Source organism: Tamandua tetradactyla, chromosome 17 (assembly GCF_023851605.1).
Source record: "Tamandua tetradactyla isolate mTamTet1 chromosome 17, mTamTet1.pri, whole genome shotgun sequence".
Lineage (NCBI taxonomy): Eukaryota > Metazoa > Chordata > Mammalia > Pilosa > Myrmecophagidae > Tamandua > Tamandua tetradactyla.
Window position 1 is genome coordinate 38,164,980 of NC_135343.1, and position 15,618 is coordinate 38,180,597.

The window sequence follows — 15,618 nt, forward strand, 5'->3', positions numbered from 1 at the left end:
AGCTTCTACCGATTTGTTGTCAAGAAACTAGTGTAGCCTTCCACACACAAAGGATTTCCCCCATTGTCAGACCTTAAAGAGCCCAGGACCTTTACCTCTCAGAGGGAATTGGGAAGAGACAGCTGGTTTACTTTAGTAGAGGAGCCTGGAATTTGGTAGGAAAGTTGGAATTGAATGGGAGACCAAGCCTAGAGCCCACCCCAGTGCTGTTTGTCCTGCCCAACCCCAAAATTCCAGAGTCTGACTCCTCTCTCATAGCCTTGTGTCATTCTGCTGTTGTTCTGGAGGAGATCTTATATCGTCAGAAAGGTTTTTCATCACATGTCAAGTTCTTCACCTGGTTTATTTTTTTTAGTGTAAAATCCTCCCAAGGTTAGGGCTAAAGGAAACCTTTGTAAGAAAGTGATGGTCTCATGTTAAGACATTTTTTTTCAATCTGGAACCAGTTTACAGTCCTTCCTTCAATTTGGTGTGCTAGTTAGGCAAGCGGTATTGCCTGCTTAACTGTAGTTGGGAATCTGTTATCCAGAAAATGATTTTATACAGAACTGTGGTTTAAAATGCTTAAACTGGTTAAGGGATCTCACCAGCTTCGGGATCTTCAGTAGTAGCTCTTTTAAGTCCTCGGCTCTTTTCTCCTTCGCTAATTACTTACACTAAAATCAAAGCACGTGTCTTGTGCTATATTATTCATAGACATAAATTACAGATGAATTAAACACCAGGTCCACAAACTTCGCAGGCTCTGTGGTCTCTGTCTCAGCCAACTCTGCCATTGTAGGGCCACTGAGGGTGGCTGTGTTCCAACAAAACTTCATTTACAAAACCCCATGGTGCTCACCCATGGATTAAACTAACCAGGGAGGAAGGAAGGAAAGGAAGAAGGATGGTAGCCCTCTAAAGTATTAGAAGAAAATAGAGAGGTAGGAAATATCTTCTTAAACAAGACAAAAAAAGTAAAAGCTACTAAATTTGACTATATCAAAATATAAAATGTCTGCATGCAAAAGATATTAAGCACCAAGTTAAAAGATAAGACACTTATAGAAAAAATTACTATTTATTTGTAGTATGTATGAATACACACATGCACACATACACAAGCATAATCTCACAGAATTGGTACACTGATGCCAGGGTGAAAACTGTTTATCTGTTCTCAATGACATTTGTCGGGAAATTGAGAATAAGTGGCATTGCTGCAACATCTAAGCACGTAATCATTTTCCTAACATTTTATTTTTATTGTATTTTATAAAAGTATTAGTCCATGACCAATGGTATTTTTGTTCTGAGGATAAAATTTTAAAAGAATAAGGTAGATTTCTGTGTACATGTATGAAAAGATCACAAAGCTGTAATGTGGGGTGAAAAATAAGCAGATTTAAGTATGTCCATACGTACCTAAATGCATAGGATGTAGGTGTAGCTATCTGAGGCAGGGCCAGGCATGAGAATGGTGCCTAAAAAGGATTTTGGCCTCATCTATGATGTTTTAGTTTTTGTAAGGAGAATGTATTCGTGGTTTTCTGTGGGATTTAAAATTAATAATACTGCTTAGACTATCTCCAGAGAGAAAACTCAAAAAACCAATGACATGGGCTGTCCCCAGGGAGGGAAATCACTTGCCCTTTTGTACCCTTGAAATTTGAATTATTAAATTAAACTGTTACTATCTATATATAATTAAAGATTACATAAAAGTCAATAGTTACAAAATCCTTCCTCAGTTCGTACTAAATTCAAAACAATTACGTTTAGTTTTCTGTGGCTGCCACAGTTGCTTACCTTCCCTTCTTCATTCCCATCGCACCATTAAAAAAATCTTCACACTTTAGGACCGTTCCTGGGAGCGTCACTGTTAATGGCATTTTCCCACGGTGTCAGGTTTTCCAAAACACAAAAGAATTTAAAACTCGGCAAAAGCCCCAGCTTTGACTCAGTTTTTTTTATCACAGCAGTTGTGAGAAATCCAGATTAGTCTTTTGTGTTTCTGAGGTTTCAGAATACGCACGTGCAGAGCCGAAGTCAGCTCCCTCTGATCTTGAGTTGCCGCTTGGGAGCGCACTGGTAGGTAGTGTCCATCTGCTCAGGACAGAAGGTGGTCAAGGGGAAGGCTGGCTGCCTGGGTTCTGGCCCTGAACCATTTCCACTCCTGAGAGTTCTTCTGGGGAGGTGGAAAGCACCCAGATGAAAGTCCCTGAGTCTGCATCAGGAAGGCTGTGCAGACGCCACCCTTGCTTATTCCCTAGGTATGTGCCTGTGGGCATCATGTTCCTGGTCGGAAGCAAGATTGTGGAAATGAAGGACATTGTCGTGCTGGTGACCAGCCTGGGGAAATACATCTTTGCATCTATACTGGGCCATTTTATTCACGGAGGAATTGTTCTGCCACTTATTTATTTTGCTTTTACACGAAAAAACCCATTCAGATTCCTGCTGGGCCTCCTCACACCATTTGCAACAGCATTTGCTACCTGCTCCAGGTGAGTGGGTTTCGGGGTGGTACTCTGAGCCATAAAAAAACCAGGTAAACCCAGTGGAAATTGCACGACCAGCATCTCAACATATTTTAATTCCTTGAAAACTCTAAATTCATCATGTCTGATTTTTTTTTAATTTTAATTATTAGACGCATAGCTCTTACAAAGGCTTCTGGGGTGGGTTGTCTATTTCTCCCCCTGATCTAATGAGATTACCTCATTCCTTATTTCTCCTTGCTCCTCAGAGGATAGATCCTCATTAGCCCAGCTGTGGATCCTTCATCCTAATTAGTTAGGCCTTTGCCTGGATTAAAAAAAAAAAAAAGAAAGTCCACCTAACTCCCAAAATGCACAACTGAGTAGTTTCTAGAATGGGACCTGCCAAAAATTCCTCCCTGTTCCATGAAATAGAAAAGAATACGAGGGCTCCGTGGTAAGGGCTAGACATTCATTTCTCTAAGGATCTGAAGTATTGTAGGATTATCTAATTTAAAACAAAAGAAGCCCACTTGTCATTCATCGGAAATCCTTCAAAAGACATTTGGCCTACCACGGTATGTTCAAGAAAACTTTCAAAGGATGGCAGCCCACTGTTTCATTTGAACATTTCATTCTTGCCCCTCCCCTGCACACTTCCTCCCATCCTTGGTGGCTACTTACATGCCAAGGTGGCAATGGGACAAAGAATGAGGGAGGTCAGTTCTGTGCCCTAGACAGAAGCAGGTTCTCAGCTGCACCCACTTCTGTGGAGCCTGCAGAGCCCACTGGGGAGAGAGGACCCTGTTCTTACAGTTAGCCTGGACATTTCACACTTAATTGCTGTCTGCAAACTTTCAGAGTCATTTCTGCTTCTTGGCCTAATAGGAAAACGAACCTTGAAAAAACATTCAAGGGAGGATTTTTGTCCTCTGGAGAACATTTTGCACCAAGAGACAATGTATGGTTCTTGAGAAATTTGGAACAGGTGAATCCAGGTAAATAACATAACAGGTAAACCCAGGGAGTCATATTTTGAAGACTTGAGAGTTGACAAAATCCAATGCTGTGCCAGAAAACATTGAAACAATTCTGCTTTAAAAAAATTTTCCCAGAACTAGAATAGTGCTCATTGTACTCACTGTTCAGGGGTCCAAGATGAGTAATGTGGTAGCCTGGCCCAAAGGAGCTGTTCTCATGTTTTCCGTTTTTTTGATTTCTAGCTCAGCAACACTCCCCTCTATGATGAAATGCATTGAAGAAAACAATGGCGTGGACAAGACGATCAGCAGGTTTATTCTCCCCATCGGGGCAACTGTGAACATGGATGGAGCCGCTATCTTCCAGTGTGTAGCCACAGTGTTCATTGCACAGTTGAATAACGTACAGCTGAACGCGGGACAGATTTTCACGATTCTGTAAGTTCATTGGTGTTTTCCTCACCTTTGGGCCTGGGTCAAAATTTGAGCTTTTCCTTGTGACTTCCTTTGAAAGACCTCAAGAGAACCAGTCTCCCCAGGCCTGAGGTATCTCATTTGTCCAATGCAGAGAGTGAATTCATTACTCGGAGGGAGTGGATCATCTCTCAAGGGCTCTGCTGGCAGAATCTATCATTGATTGTGTGATTTTGAACTTCCAAGCCAAGGCTGGCCTGGTATTGTCTGCATTTCTCCATGCCTACTCCATGCTTTGTGTTAATGGTTGACCCTGCTTTGCAATCCCCTAGCGTGACTGCTACCGCGTCCAGTGTTGGAGCAGCAGGTGTGCCCGCTGGCGGAGTCCTCACCATCGCCATTATCCTAGAGGCCATCGGGCTGCCCACCCACGACCTCTCTCTGATCCTGGCTGTGGACTGGATTGTGTAAGTAACAAGTCTGAAGGGCATCCGTGGATTGGAAGACAGAACCATTAATTTTTTTTCCTTAAGTTTCCTATTTTGAAATAATTTCCAACTTACAGGATAGTTGCAAAAATACTACAAAACCCATACAGAAACTTCAACATAGCCCCCCATAATCAAATTAATGAATTTTAATATTTTGCCATATTTGCTGTATCATTCTATATACCATCCATCTGTCCATCCATATAACTATTTTATCTATCAATCTATATCTATTTGTATCTATCTATATTTTTTAAACATTTGAGAGTAAGTTGTATACATAATGCTCCTTAAACATACAATACTTCCATGTACATTTCCTGAGAAAAAGGTGATTCATTTAGTAGCCACCTTAAGTACAGTTATTACAATTGATATAAAACTTACAGTTTATATTCCACTTTTTTCTTATGTCCCAATAATGTACTTTTGGGCCTTTTATCCTTCATTATTAGATCCAATCCAGGATCATGTATTGCATTTAATTGCATCATCTCTTTAGTTGCTCTTTTTCTTTTAAATTGTGGCAACATATATGCGAATAAACATTCCCATCTCAGCCACTCCCAAGGATACTGTTCAGTGAGATTAATTACATTTTCAATGTTGTGAACCCTTACTACCTCCCATTATCAAAACATTCCCATCACCCCAGATGGAAACTCTATAACCATTATGTATTAATTCCCTATTTCCCCATCCCTCATCCCTAGCAGTCTGTTTTCTACTTTCTGTCCCTACCTGTTTCTAAGCCAAGGCTGGCTTGATTTAAGAATATGTGTTTGCATAGTCTAGCTATTTCATGTAAGTGGAATCATATCAGTTCCTTTGCGTCTGACTTACTTCACTCAACATGATGTGTTCAGGGTTCATCCATATTGCTGCATGTGTCAGAACTTCAGTCCTTTTTAAGGCTGAATAATATTCTAATGTATGTATATACCACATTTTGCTTATCCATTATCTGCTGCTGGACATTTGGGTTGCTTCCACCTTTTGGCTATTGTGAATAATGCTGCTGTAAGCATTGTGTACAAATATCTAAATCCTTGCTTTCAATTTTTTAGTTACATACCTAGAAGTGGGATTGTCAGATCATATGATAATCCTGTGTTTAAGTTTTTCAGGAAGTGTCAAACTGTTTTCCACAGTGACCAAACTATTTTATGTTCCCATTAACAACATATAAGCTTTCCTATTTCTCTGCATCCTTGCCAGCACTTGTCATTGTCCTTAATAGCCATTCTAGTGGGAATAAGGTGGTTTCTCATTGTGATTTTGATTTGATTCCTTAATGACTAATGATGTTGAGCATCTTTTCATGTGCTTATTGGCCATATATGCTTTGGAGAAATGCCTGTTCATTCCTTCATTCTTAATTAGGTGGTTTTTCTTTTTGTTGTTCGGTTGTAGGAGTTGTTTATATATTCTAGATATTAAACCCTTATTGGACATATGGATTCCGTATATTTTCTCTCATTCTGTTGGTTGTCTTTTTTTTTGTATGCTATATGGCTGGGGTCACATTCCATTCTTTTTCCATGTGAGTATCCCCATATTGAAGTGCCATTTGCTGAATTTTTGTTTGTTTGGCTTTTCATCTGTTTGCTTATTTGTTTGTTTGGGAAGTGCATGGGCCAGAATTGAACCCCGGGTCTTCGGCATGGCAGATGAGAATTGTACCACTGAACTACCCTTGTACCCCTTCTGTTGGTTGTTTTTTTTACTTTCTTGATAATGTCCTAAGTACACGAAAGTTTTTAATTTTGATAAGGTCAAATTTATCTGTTTTTTTCTTTTGTTTGTAAAGTCTAAGAATTCATCACCTAATACGAGGTCTGCAGATATTTTCCTCTAAGAATTTTATAGTTACAGCTCTTATATTTAGAGCTATTGATCCATTTTAAGCTATTTTTTTATATGGTTTGAAGTAGGGGGTCCCTTTCATTCTTTTGCTTGTGAATATCCAGTTTTCCCAGTACTATTTGTGGAAGAGACTGTTTCTTTCCCATTGAGTAGACTTGATTCTCTTGTCAAAAATCAATTGGCCACAGATGTGTGGGTTTATTTCTGCACTTTCAACGCTATAACATTGTCTATTTGTTTATCCTTGTGCCTGTACCATGTTATTTTAATTACTGTAACTTTGTTTGTAGTAAGTTTTGAAAGCAGAAAATGTGAGTCTTCCAACTTTGTTCTTTTTCAGGATGGTTTTGGATATTCAAGATGGTATTGCCCTTATATATGAATTTGATGATTAGGTTTTCCATTTCTGCAAAGAAGCTGTTGAAATTTTTATTGTGGTTGTGTTAAATCTCTAAATCACTTTGGATAATATTGATGTCTTCGCAATATTAGGTCTCCCAGTTCATAATCATGGAACATCTTCCCATTTATTTAGGTCTTCTTTAGTTTCTCTCAGTAATGATTTGTAGTTGTCTGTGTACAAGTCCTTTACATTCTTGGTTAAATTTATTCCTAGATATTTTATTCTTTTTGTTGCCGTTGTAAATGGAGTTGTTTTCTTGATTTCATTTTTGGATTGTTTATTGCTGGTGTATAGAAAGAAACATCACTAATTTTTGCATATTGATCTTATACCCTGCCACTCTAATTTGTTTATTAGCTCTAATAGCATTCTTATAGGTTCTCCTGGATTTTCTATATAGAGGATCATGTTATCTGCCAGTAGGAATAGTTTTATTTCTTCCTTTAGAGCTGGATGCCTTTTTAGAAATTTTTCATGGTTAATTGCTCTGGCTAGCTGTTACAGAACCATTTTTATAGCAATGGTAATAGCGGACATTCTTGTTTTGTTCCTGACCTTATGGGGAAAGCTTTTAGTCTTTCATCATTGAGTATTATATTAGCTGTGGGTTTTTCATATATGTCCTTTATCAGGTTGAGAAAGTTCCCTTTTATTCCTGTTTTTCTGTATCTTATCAAGAAATGGTGCTGAATTTTGTCAAATGCCTTTTCTGCATCAATTGATATAATCATGTGGTTTTGTCTTTCAGTCTATTAATGTAGTATATTATATTGATTGATTTTCTTATGTTGAACCATCCTTGCATTCCTGGAATAAATCCCATTTGATCTTGGTATATATTTCTTTTGATATGCTGTTGAATTCTGTTTGCTAGCTTTTACTTCTATAGTCTTAGAAGATATTGATCTGTAATTTTCTTTTCTTGTGATATCTCTGTCTGGCTTTGGTATTAGGGTGATGCTGAACTCATAGAATGAATTTTAAAATGTTCCCTCTTCTTCAGTTACCTTCAGGAATGATTGCCCCTGCCCTGGAAACTTCCAAGAAATGATTTCTGTGAAGGGAGAGTAGATGAACTCCCCTAATGAGAGAGGCAGGGGCTTGGGCTCAGGGGAGGAGTAGTGTGGGAAGGAGACAGGATCCACACTACCATCTCCAGGGCTGCTGTGAAGATACCAGTTTCTGGGCATTGCGTCCTTAAGTCTCATGATGCCTCTTGCCAGTTTAAATAGAATCTGTTCTATAGCGAAGATTGGCTGAGGTACTAATGTGGAGAGTAGAGCATATGAGTAAGAACATGGAACTCTGGAGCCGGAGTTTGAATCCTGGCTTCATCATTTAGTAGTTGTGTGATATTAACTGTTCTGTGCACCACTCTCCTTATCTGTAAAATGGGAATAACAATAAAAGTAAACCAGAGCTGTGGTGAAGATGAGATGAGAGCACAAGTACAATGTACAAAGAAGACTGGGTGTGTGGTAAAGCACTCAGCAGATGTTACCTTCAGGCCAGGCTAGTCAGGACAGTGCCTTGCACTGGGTTTGTGGCTCTGCCTGTTATGTTTTGTACGACTACTACCTATATCTAATAATGAAACATTTTCATCATCACAAAAGTACACCCTGTACTCATTAGAAATCATTCCCAGTTCTTCCCTCTCTCTAGTCCCTGGCAACCACTAATCTTCTTTCTGTCTCTGTGGCTTTGCCTATTCTCGATATTTCATATGAACAGAATCATGCAATATGTTATCTTTTGTGACAGGCTTCTTTCACTTAACATAATATTTTCAAGGTTCATCCATGTTGTAGCATGTATCGCAATGTCATTCCTTTCTGGGGCTGAATAATATTCCATGGTATGTATAAATGACATTTTGTTTATCCATTCATCCAGTATCCATCAACACATGGGTTTTTTCCACCTTTTGGTTATTATGAGTAGTGCTGCTATGAGCATTTGTGTAAAGATATCTGTTTGAGCACCTGTTTTCAGTTCTTTGAGGTCTGTATTGAGGCATGGAATTACTGGGTTGTATTGGTGACACTATTTTTAACTTTTTTAGGAACCAGCAAATTGTCCTCCACAGAGGCTATCGTTTTACATTCCCAGTAGCAGTGTGTGAATTTTTCCACATCCTCACCAACACTCTTACTTTCCCTTTTTTTTTTTTTTTTTTTAATTATAGCCATCCTATGCCCATGGTGCTTTTCAACCTTTTTTTTAGCCCTAGAACCTTGAAGGAGCTTTTCAGACTCCTTAGGCCTTCTCTAAGAAATGAGGGGGAAATGTGCATGGAGACCCCTGTTGTCCAGACAGCTCATCAAAGGGAACTTGCTTGAACTCGCAGCCCATATCCTTCCTCACCCAGCTGCCTCCTCTGCATCAGACAAATGGGCCATTTAAGAAGCACTGAGCCAGGAATGGGGAAATAGGACACCAAGTAGCTGTCTGACAGAGACCTGAAATCACATGAGCCTTCTGTAGGCCTTAAGCTTCTCCAGTGCCTTGAGCAAATTCATATTTTTTCCACTCTATTTAAATTGGACATAATACTCCTATAGCTCTAGGGACCGGAGGTTAGCTTTTTGTTTGTTTTTTATTTGAAAAATGTATACTTAAAAAACACAAGAGAGTCAACATGAAAATTATTTAAAACAGTATGGGAAAGCAATAACATGGTGTTTTAGTTTCCTAGGCTGCTCACAGCAGATACCATACAACATGCTTAAACAATGGGAAATTATTAGCTTACATTTGAGGCCAGGAAAATGTCTGCATCGAGGCATCATAAAGGCGATGCTCTCTTCCTGAAGACTGGCTGCCAGTGATCCTTGGCTCCTCTGCCACATGACAAGGCACATGGTGGTGTTTGCTGGTCTCTCCCTTCCCTTCCAGGTTTTGTTGCATTTCAGCTTCTTGCTTCCATGGCCTTTCTTTCTTCCTGTATTCCTTCCATTTATAAAGGAAGGAGGGTAGTTTTTGAGCTAACCTGTAGAAAGACAATTAGGCTTCTGGAAAAGACAGTGCTATTTGTGAGGCGGTGTAAGTGAACACCCATGTTGCATATGAAGATTAATATTCAGTAGTGATGCAGTAGTAAAACGAGAAAATGAAGTATAACCCCCACAGTATAATGTTGAATGGAAAAAAAGCTGGCATAAAACCGTAACTGTTGGCAATAGTCTATCGTTTACCAAGGAGTTCACTATTTGGGCTGTACAATCCTATGCTGTTATTTTTTAACTTTTATTCTAGATGCATATAAACATTCCAAAATTTCACCTTTCTAACCTCATTCACATATATGATTCAGTGTTGTTAATTACATTCACACTGTTGTGCTACCATCACCACTATCCATTTCCAAAACTTTACAGTCAACCCAAATAGAAACTCCGTACAATGCAAGCATTAACTCCCCATTCCCTGCTCCCCAACTGGGCCCTTAGTAACTTATGCTCCAAATTCCGACTCTATGATCTGTTCATTTTAATTATTTCATATCAGTGAGATCATACAATATTTGTCCTTTTGTGCTTGGCTTATTTCACTCAACTTCACGTCTTCAGGGTTCATCCATGTTGTCACATAAGTCAGAATTTCATTCCTTTTTAATGCTGAATATTTCATTGTATGTATATACCACATTTTGTTTATCCATTCATCAGGTGATGATTACTTGGGTTGTTTCCATCTTTTGGCTAAATTATTGGGAGTAATACTACTATGAACATCAGTGTGCAAATATCTGCTGTAGTCTCTGCTTTCAGTTCTTTTGGCTATGTGCCTAGAACGGGGATTGTGGGGTCATATGGTGATCCCATATTTAGCTATCTGAGGAACTGCCAAACTGTTGTGCAGTGGCCACCAACAATACATTTTACATTTCCACCAACAATAGATGAGTCTTCTTTTTTCTCTACATCCTCTCCAATACTTGTAATTTTCTATTTTTTAATAGTAGTCATTTTAGTGAATGTGAAATGGTATCTCATTGTGGTTTTGTGATTTCATTGTGATTTGCATTTTCCTAATAGCTAATGATGTTGAGCATGTTTTCATGTGTTTTTTATAGCCATTTGTGTGTCCTCTCTGGAGAAATAGCTATTCAAACTTTTTTTTGCATGGGCAGGCACCGGGAATTGAACCTGGGTCTCCAGCATGGCAGGATAGAAGTCTGCCACTGAGCCACCGTGGCCTGCCCTCTATTCAAACTTTTGCCCATTTTTAAATTAGGTTGTTTTTCTTTTTGTTGTTGAGTTGTAGGATTTCTTTTTTTATTCTGTATATTAAGGACTTATCAAATATGTTGTTTTCAAATATGTTCTCCCATTGATTGAGTAGGCTGTCTTTTCACTTTTGTGATAAAATCTTTTGATACATGAAAGTTTTCAATTTTCATTGTCACATTTATCTCTGTTTGTTATTGTTGTTGCTGTTTGTGCTTTTGGTATAAAGCCTAAGAAACCATTGCAAGATCCTGAAGATGCTTCCCTAGTTTTCTTCTGGGAGTTTTATGATCAGTTTCTTATATTTAGGTCTTTGATCCATTTTGAGCTAATTTTTGTAAAAACTGTAAGATAGGTGTACTTTCCATTTGTTTGCATATAGGTATCCAGTTTTCCCAGTACCATTTGTTGAAGAGACTGTTCATTCCTAATTGAGTAGACTTGGAAGTCTTGTCAAAAATCAATTGCCTATAGATACGAAAGTCTATTTCTGAACTCTCCATCTGATTCCATTGGTCTGTCTATCTAGCTTTGTGTCAGTACCATGCTATTTTGACATCTAGAGCTTTGTAATAAGTTTTAAAGTCAAGAAGTGTGAGTCCTCCAACTTCATTCTTCTTTTTCAAGATAATTTTGGCTATTTGGGGCCCCTTATCCTTCCAAATAAATTTGATGATTAGCTTTTCCATTTCTGCAAAGAGGGTTGTTGGAATTTTGATTGGAAACGTGTTGAATCTGTAAATCATTTAGGTTAGAATTGATATCTCAATGATATTTATTCTTCCAATGCATGTGCATGGAAAGTCCTTCCATTTATTTAGGTCATCTTTGATTTCTTTTAGCAAAATTTTGTAGTTTTCTGTGTACAACTCCTTTACAGCCTTGGTTAAATTTATTCTAGATATTTGATTCTTTTTTTTTTTTTTTTTTTAAAGGAAAGACAGAGAGAAGGAAGGAAGGATAGAAGGAAGGAAGGAAGGAAGAAAGGGAAACATTTTTAAACATTTTCTTGTTTTATTGTATTCTGTTTCTCCGTTTTTGTTACATGGGCTGGGGCCGGGAATCGAACCGAGGTCCTCCGGCATAGCAGGCAAGCACTTTGCCCGCTGAGCCACCGCGGCCCACCCTAGATATTTGATTCTTGTAGTTGTTATTGTAAGTAGAATTTTTTTTTCTCGATTTCCTCCTCAGATTGCTCATTACTAGTGCATAGAAACACTACTGATTTTTACATGTTGGTCTTATACCTTGCCATTTAGGTAGATTTGTTTATTAGCTCTAGTAACTTTATTGCAGATTTTCTTGGACTTTCTTTATATAGGATCACATCATCTGCAAATAAGGGAAGTTTTACTTCTCGCTTTCCAATTTGAATGCCTTTTATTTCTTTGTCTTGCCTAACTGCTCTGGCTATAACTTCCAGTACAATGTTGAATAACAGCGGTCACAGTGGGCATCCTTATCTTGTTCCAGATCTTAGAGGGACACTTTAGTTTTTCACCATTGATTATGGTATTAGCAGTGGGATCTTCATATATGATATTTTTAATGTTGAGGAAGTTTCCTTCTATTCCTAGTCTCTTAAATGTTTTTATTTTAAAAGTATGCTGGATTTTGTCAAATCTCTTTGCTGTGTCAATTTACTTGATCATATGTTTTTTTCTCTTTGTTCTGTTAAGGTGGTTTATCACGTAATTGATTACATTGGATCACCCTTGCACACATGGGATAAAAGAGCCCACTTGATCATGGTTATAATACTTTCAATGTGCTGTAAAAATATTTTGTTGGGATTTTTACTTCTGTGTTAGTAGGAGATATTGGTCTGTAATCTTTTCTTCTAGTATCTTTATCTGTCTTTGGTATTAGGGTGATGCTAGACTCATAAAATGAGTTAGTGTTCCCTCTTCTTTAAATTTTGTAAGGGTTTGAGCAGGATTGTTAATTCTTCTTGGAATGTTTTGTAGGATCCCCCTGTGAAGCCATCTGGTCCTGGGCTTGTCTTTTTTGGGAGGTTTCTGATCATTGATTCAGTTTCCTTACTTGTAATTGATCTGTTGAGATCTTCTATTTCTTCTAAGAGTCAGCGTAAGTTATTGTTTGTTTCTAGGAATTTGTCCGTTTTTTTTGTCTAATTTGTGGGCATACAGTTGTTCATAGTATCCTTTTATGGTCCTTTTTGTTTCTGTGGGGTTGGTGGTAATATCTCCCCTCTTGTTTCTGATTTTATTTATTTGCATCTTCTCTCTTTTTTATTTTGTCAGTCTAGTTAAGGGCTTGTCAATTTTATTGGTCTTTTCAGAGAACCAACTTTGGTTTTGTTAATGCTCTCTATTGTTTTTGTCTTTTGGCATGGAATCGAACCCGGGTCTCCAGCATGACAGGCGAGCGTTCTGCCACTGAGCCACCATTGTACCAACCTTTATTGTTTTTTAAATCCTCTAATTTATTTCTGCCCTAATCGTTATGTCCTTCCATCTGCTTGCTTGCTGGCAACAGGACTCAGGTAGCACTGGGTGTAATACCTGCCTTTCTCCTTTTCCCATCAGAGACCGCACCACCACCGTGGTGAACGTGGAAGGGGATGCCCTGGGCGCAGGCATCCTCCACCACCTGAACCAGAAGGCAAGGAAGAAGGGAGGGCAGGAGCTGAGTGAGGTGAAAGTGGAAGCCGTTCCCAACTCCAAGTCTGAGGAAGAGACATCCCCTCTGGTGACACACCAGAACCCTGCTGGCCTGGTGGCCAATACCCAAGAACTCGAATCCAAGGAATCGGTTCTGTGATGGGGGCCGGTTTTGGGCTTGCCTGCCAGTGGTGCCACCCGCCCTGTCAGTCCAGCTGCCAAACATAGGCAGTGCCCTTGCCGACTAACCTGAGCAATGCTTTGGCCCGATAACCAATTTGAGGATTACCTCTCAACACAGGCATTGGGATTCCCAGTAGGAACTGGTTACCAAGGACCAGGACACTGATATCTGACTTGTCCACGTCCAGGTGCAAATGTGAACACTGGAGATCTATTTGGAAACACCGCGTGGAGCTTCCAGGCTTGGGAAAATAATGACTCATCAGGAACTGGCGGCTAAAGCTTGGAAACATGCAGGTGTCGTCTTCATTGCACCCATTTACTCTGCCTTGGGTAAACCGAGGGCTGTCTAGTTATCTGTTGCATTGCTTCAGTAATTGGTGAATACCCAATTCTTAGTCTTGGCTGGAATTCGCTCAGTTGGGACTGAAGATGTTTAAGGAGTTTGTTCTACAACTAGGTGGGTGGCTTCTGATTCATGGATCGTTGGTGGGCTGGAGGCAGTGTACTTTGCCCAACTGGAAATACTCTAGGTGGGTTTCTGATCAGTGGCGATAAGGAAACCATTTAAATTCTGTGGTCAAATAAGTGAGAGGGAGTGCAGTCTCAGGGGGAAGGGAAGAGCCCTAATCAGGAATGAACCAAGACACACACACAATTTTCCCCCTTTTGTGCCCAGCTCTGGCGAAGTTTTCTGCTTCTGTGATAAAGGCGTATGACAGCACCATAGCTTTTATCTCTATTAAGTCTGATTTGGCGACAGACCAGAGAAAGGCTTTTTTACCTCTGGGGTGGTTTGATGAGGTCATCGTATTTAGGACCCAGGGTGGTTTATCAGAGCATTATTTTAATTCCACTAGACCTTCCCCAAGATGCCACATTGAAGTAAAACAAAACAAAACACAAAAGCCACCCTGGTAATTGAGGCAGGTTCCCCTACTCTCAGGCCCCCTGGCTTTAGGCGATTTCTGTGGAACTGGATTTCCTTTCCCGCTGGTACAACAAAGTCAAAAGTTAAAAGCAAAATGATCAGTCTTTGTCCAGTTACCTGCCGATTTGGTTTTAACTAGGTGAGGGGGCATCTGCAGAGAAGACCACGTATTTCCAGTGAGGGGGAAGATCTAAAGGCACAGTCACTATTCCATTGGCTGCTGGCCTGTGTCCACAGTGTGACCCGCAGGAAGTCCTTGGGCCTTACTTTACCCTATTTGTAAAATGGGGCTGATGCCACCTGCTCTTACCTACCTCAGAGGGATTTGATGAGGCAGACTGAGTGAATCCATGGAAATGTCCATTTCGCCACTTGACAGTTGAGTGCAAACACCCACACCCTCTTTAATTTTTTGCCCCAGTAATACCTTTTCTCCATGGAGGCCTCACGCTTGTGGTAAAGACAGCTTTTCTGAGCGGGGGCTTTGTGCTTTACGTGCATTTGCAAACTTGTTTCATGCCACCTGTTCTTTCTGTAGTCGTTTTATATCATCAAATGCAGTCTATTTCTAATGCCCCTCAAGTTTTGATGAATCGGCTACCGCACCGCCTGATACACTTTTGGGTACCTGACTTTGCTGTGACTACCAGAGGCAGGCACTGTTTTCTGCCACCCCACAATGGGTCATTAAAACGCCTGGATTTTTAGCCTTGCTTGTTTCCTGTTTTTCCTGTTGCTGAGTCCCCCAGGCCCCCACAGAGGGAGTACATGCCATAACAATATTGTTACCACTGCAGTGAGCGTGGATGGATGGGCCAGAGATGGACAAGCTTTCCCATTTTAAAATTGGAAGCCTGTGCCTGACCGGAAGGGGTGGGGCAGAGCCAGGCAGGGTGCTGAGCTGGCCTGGCCCTTGGGAAACCCCAGCTCCCTCTGGCCCTCTTTAAACCAGCTAAGCCACTCCTATCTCCTGCTAAACCAGGAGTGAACAGCAAGTGAGCAGAGTGGTGCCTGGAAGCTTTTACCCTCAGGCTA

The 15,618-nt window shown here is 39.9% G+C and overlaps 1 protein-coding gene across 1 annotated transcript in view; it reads left to right on the forward strand.

Moving 5' to 3' along the window:
• The window catches only part of SLC1A4 (solute carrier family 1 member 4), a 37,732-nt gene extending 22,442 nt beyond the window's left edge, over positions 1–15,290 (forward strand). Inside the window, exons 5-8 of the mRNA XM_077134401.1 lie at positions 2,253–2,486; positions 3,683–3,877; positions 4,186–4,320; positions 13,395–15,290. Coding sequence (XP_076990516.1) covers positions 2,253–2,486; positions 3,683–3,877; positions 4,186–4,320; positions 13,395–13,629 — 799 coding nt within the window. The 3' untranslated portion in view covers positions 13,630–15,290. The remainder of the gene's footprint in view (positions 1–2,252; positions 2,487–3,682; positions 3,878–4,185; positions 4,321–13,394) is intronic.
• Positions 15,291–15,618: the final 328 nt, after the last annotated feature.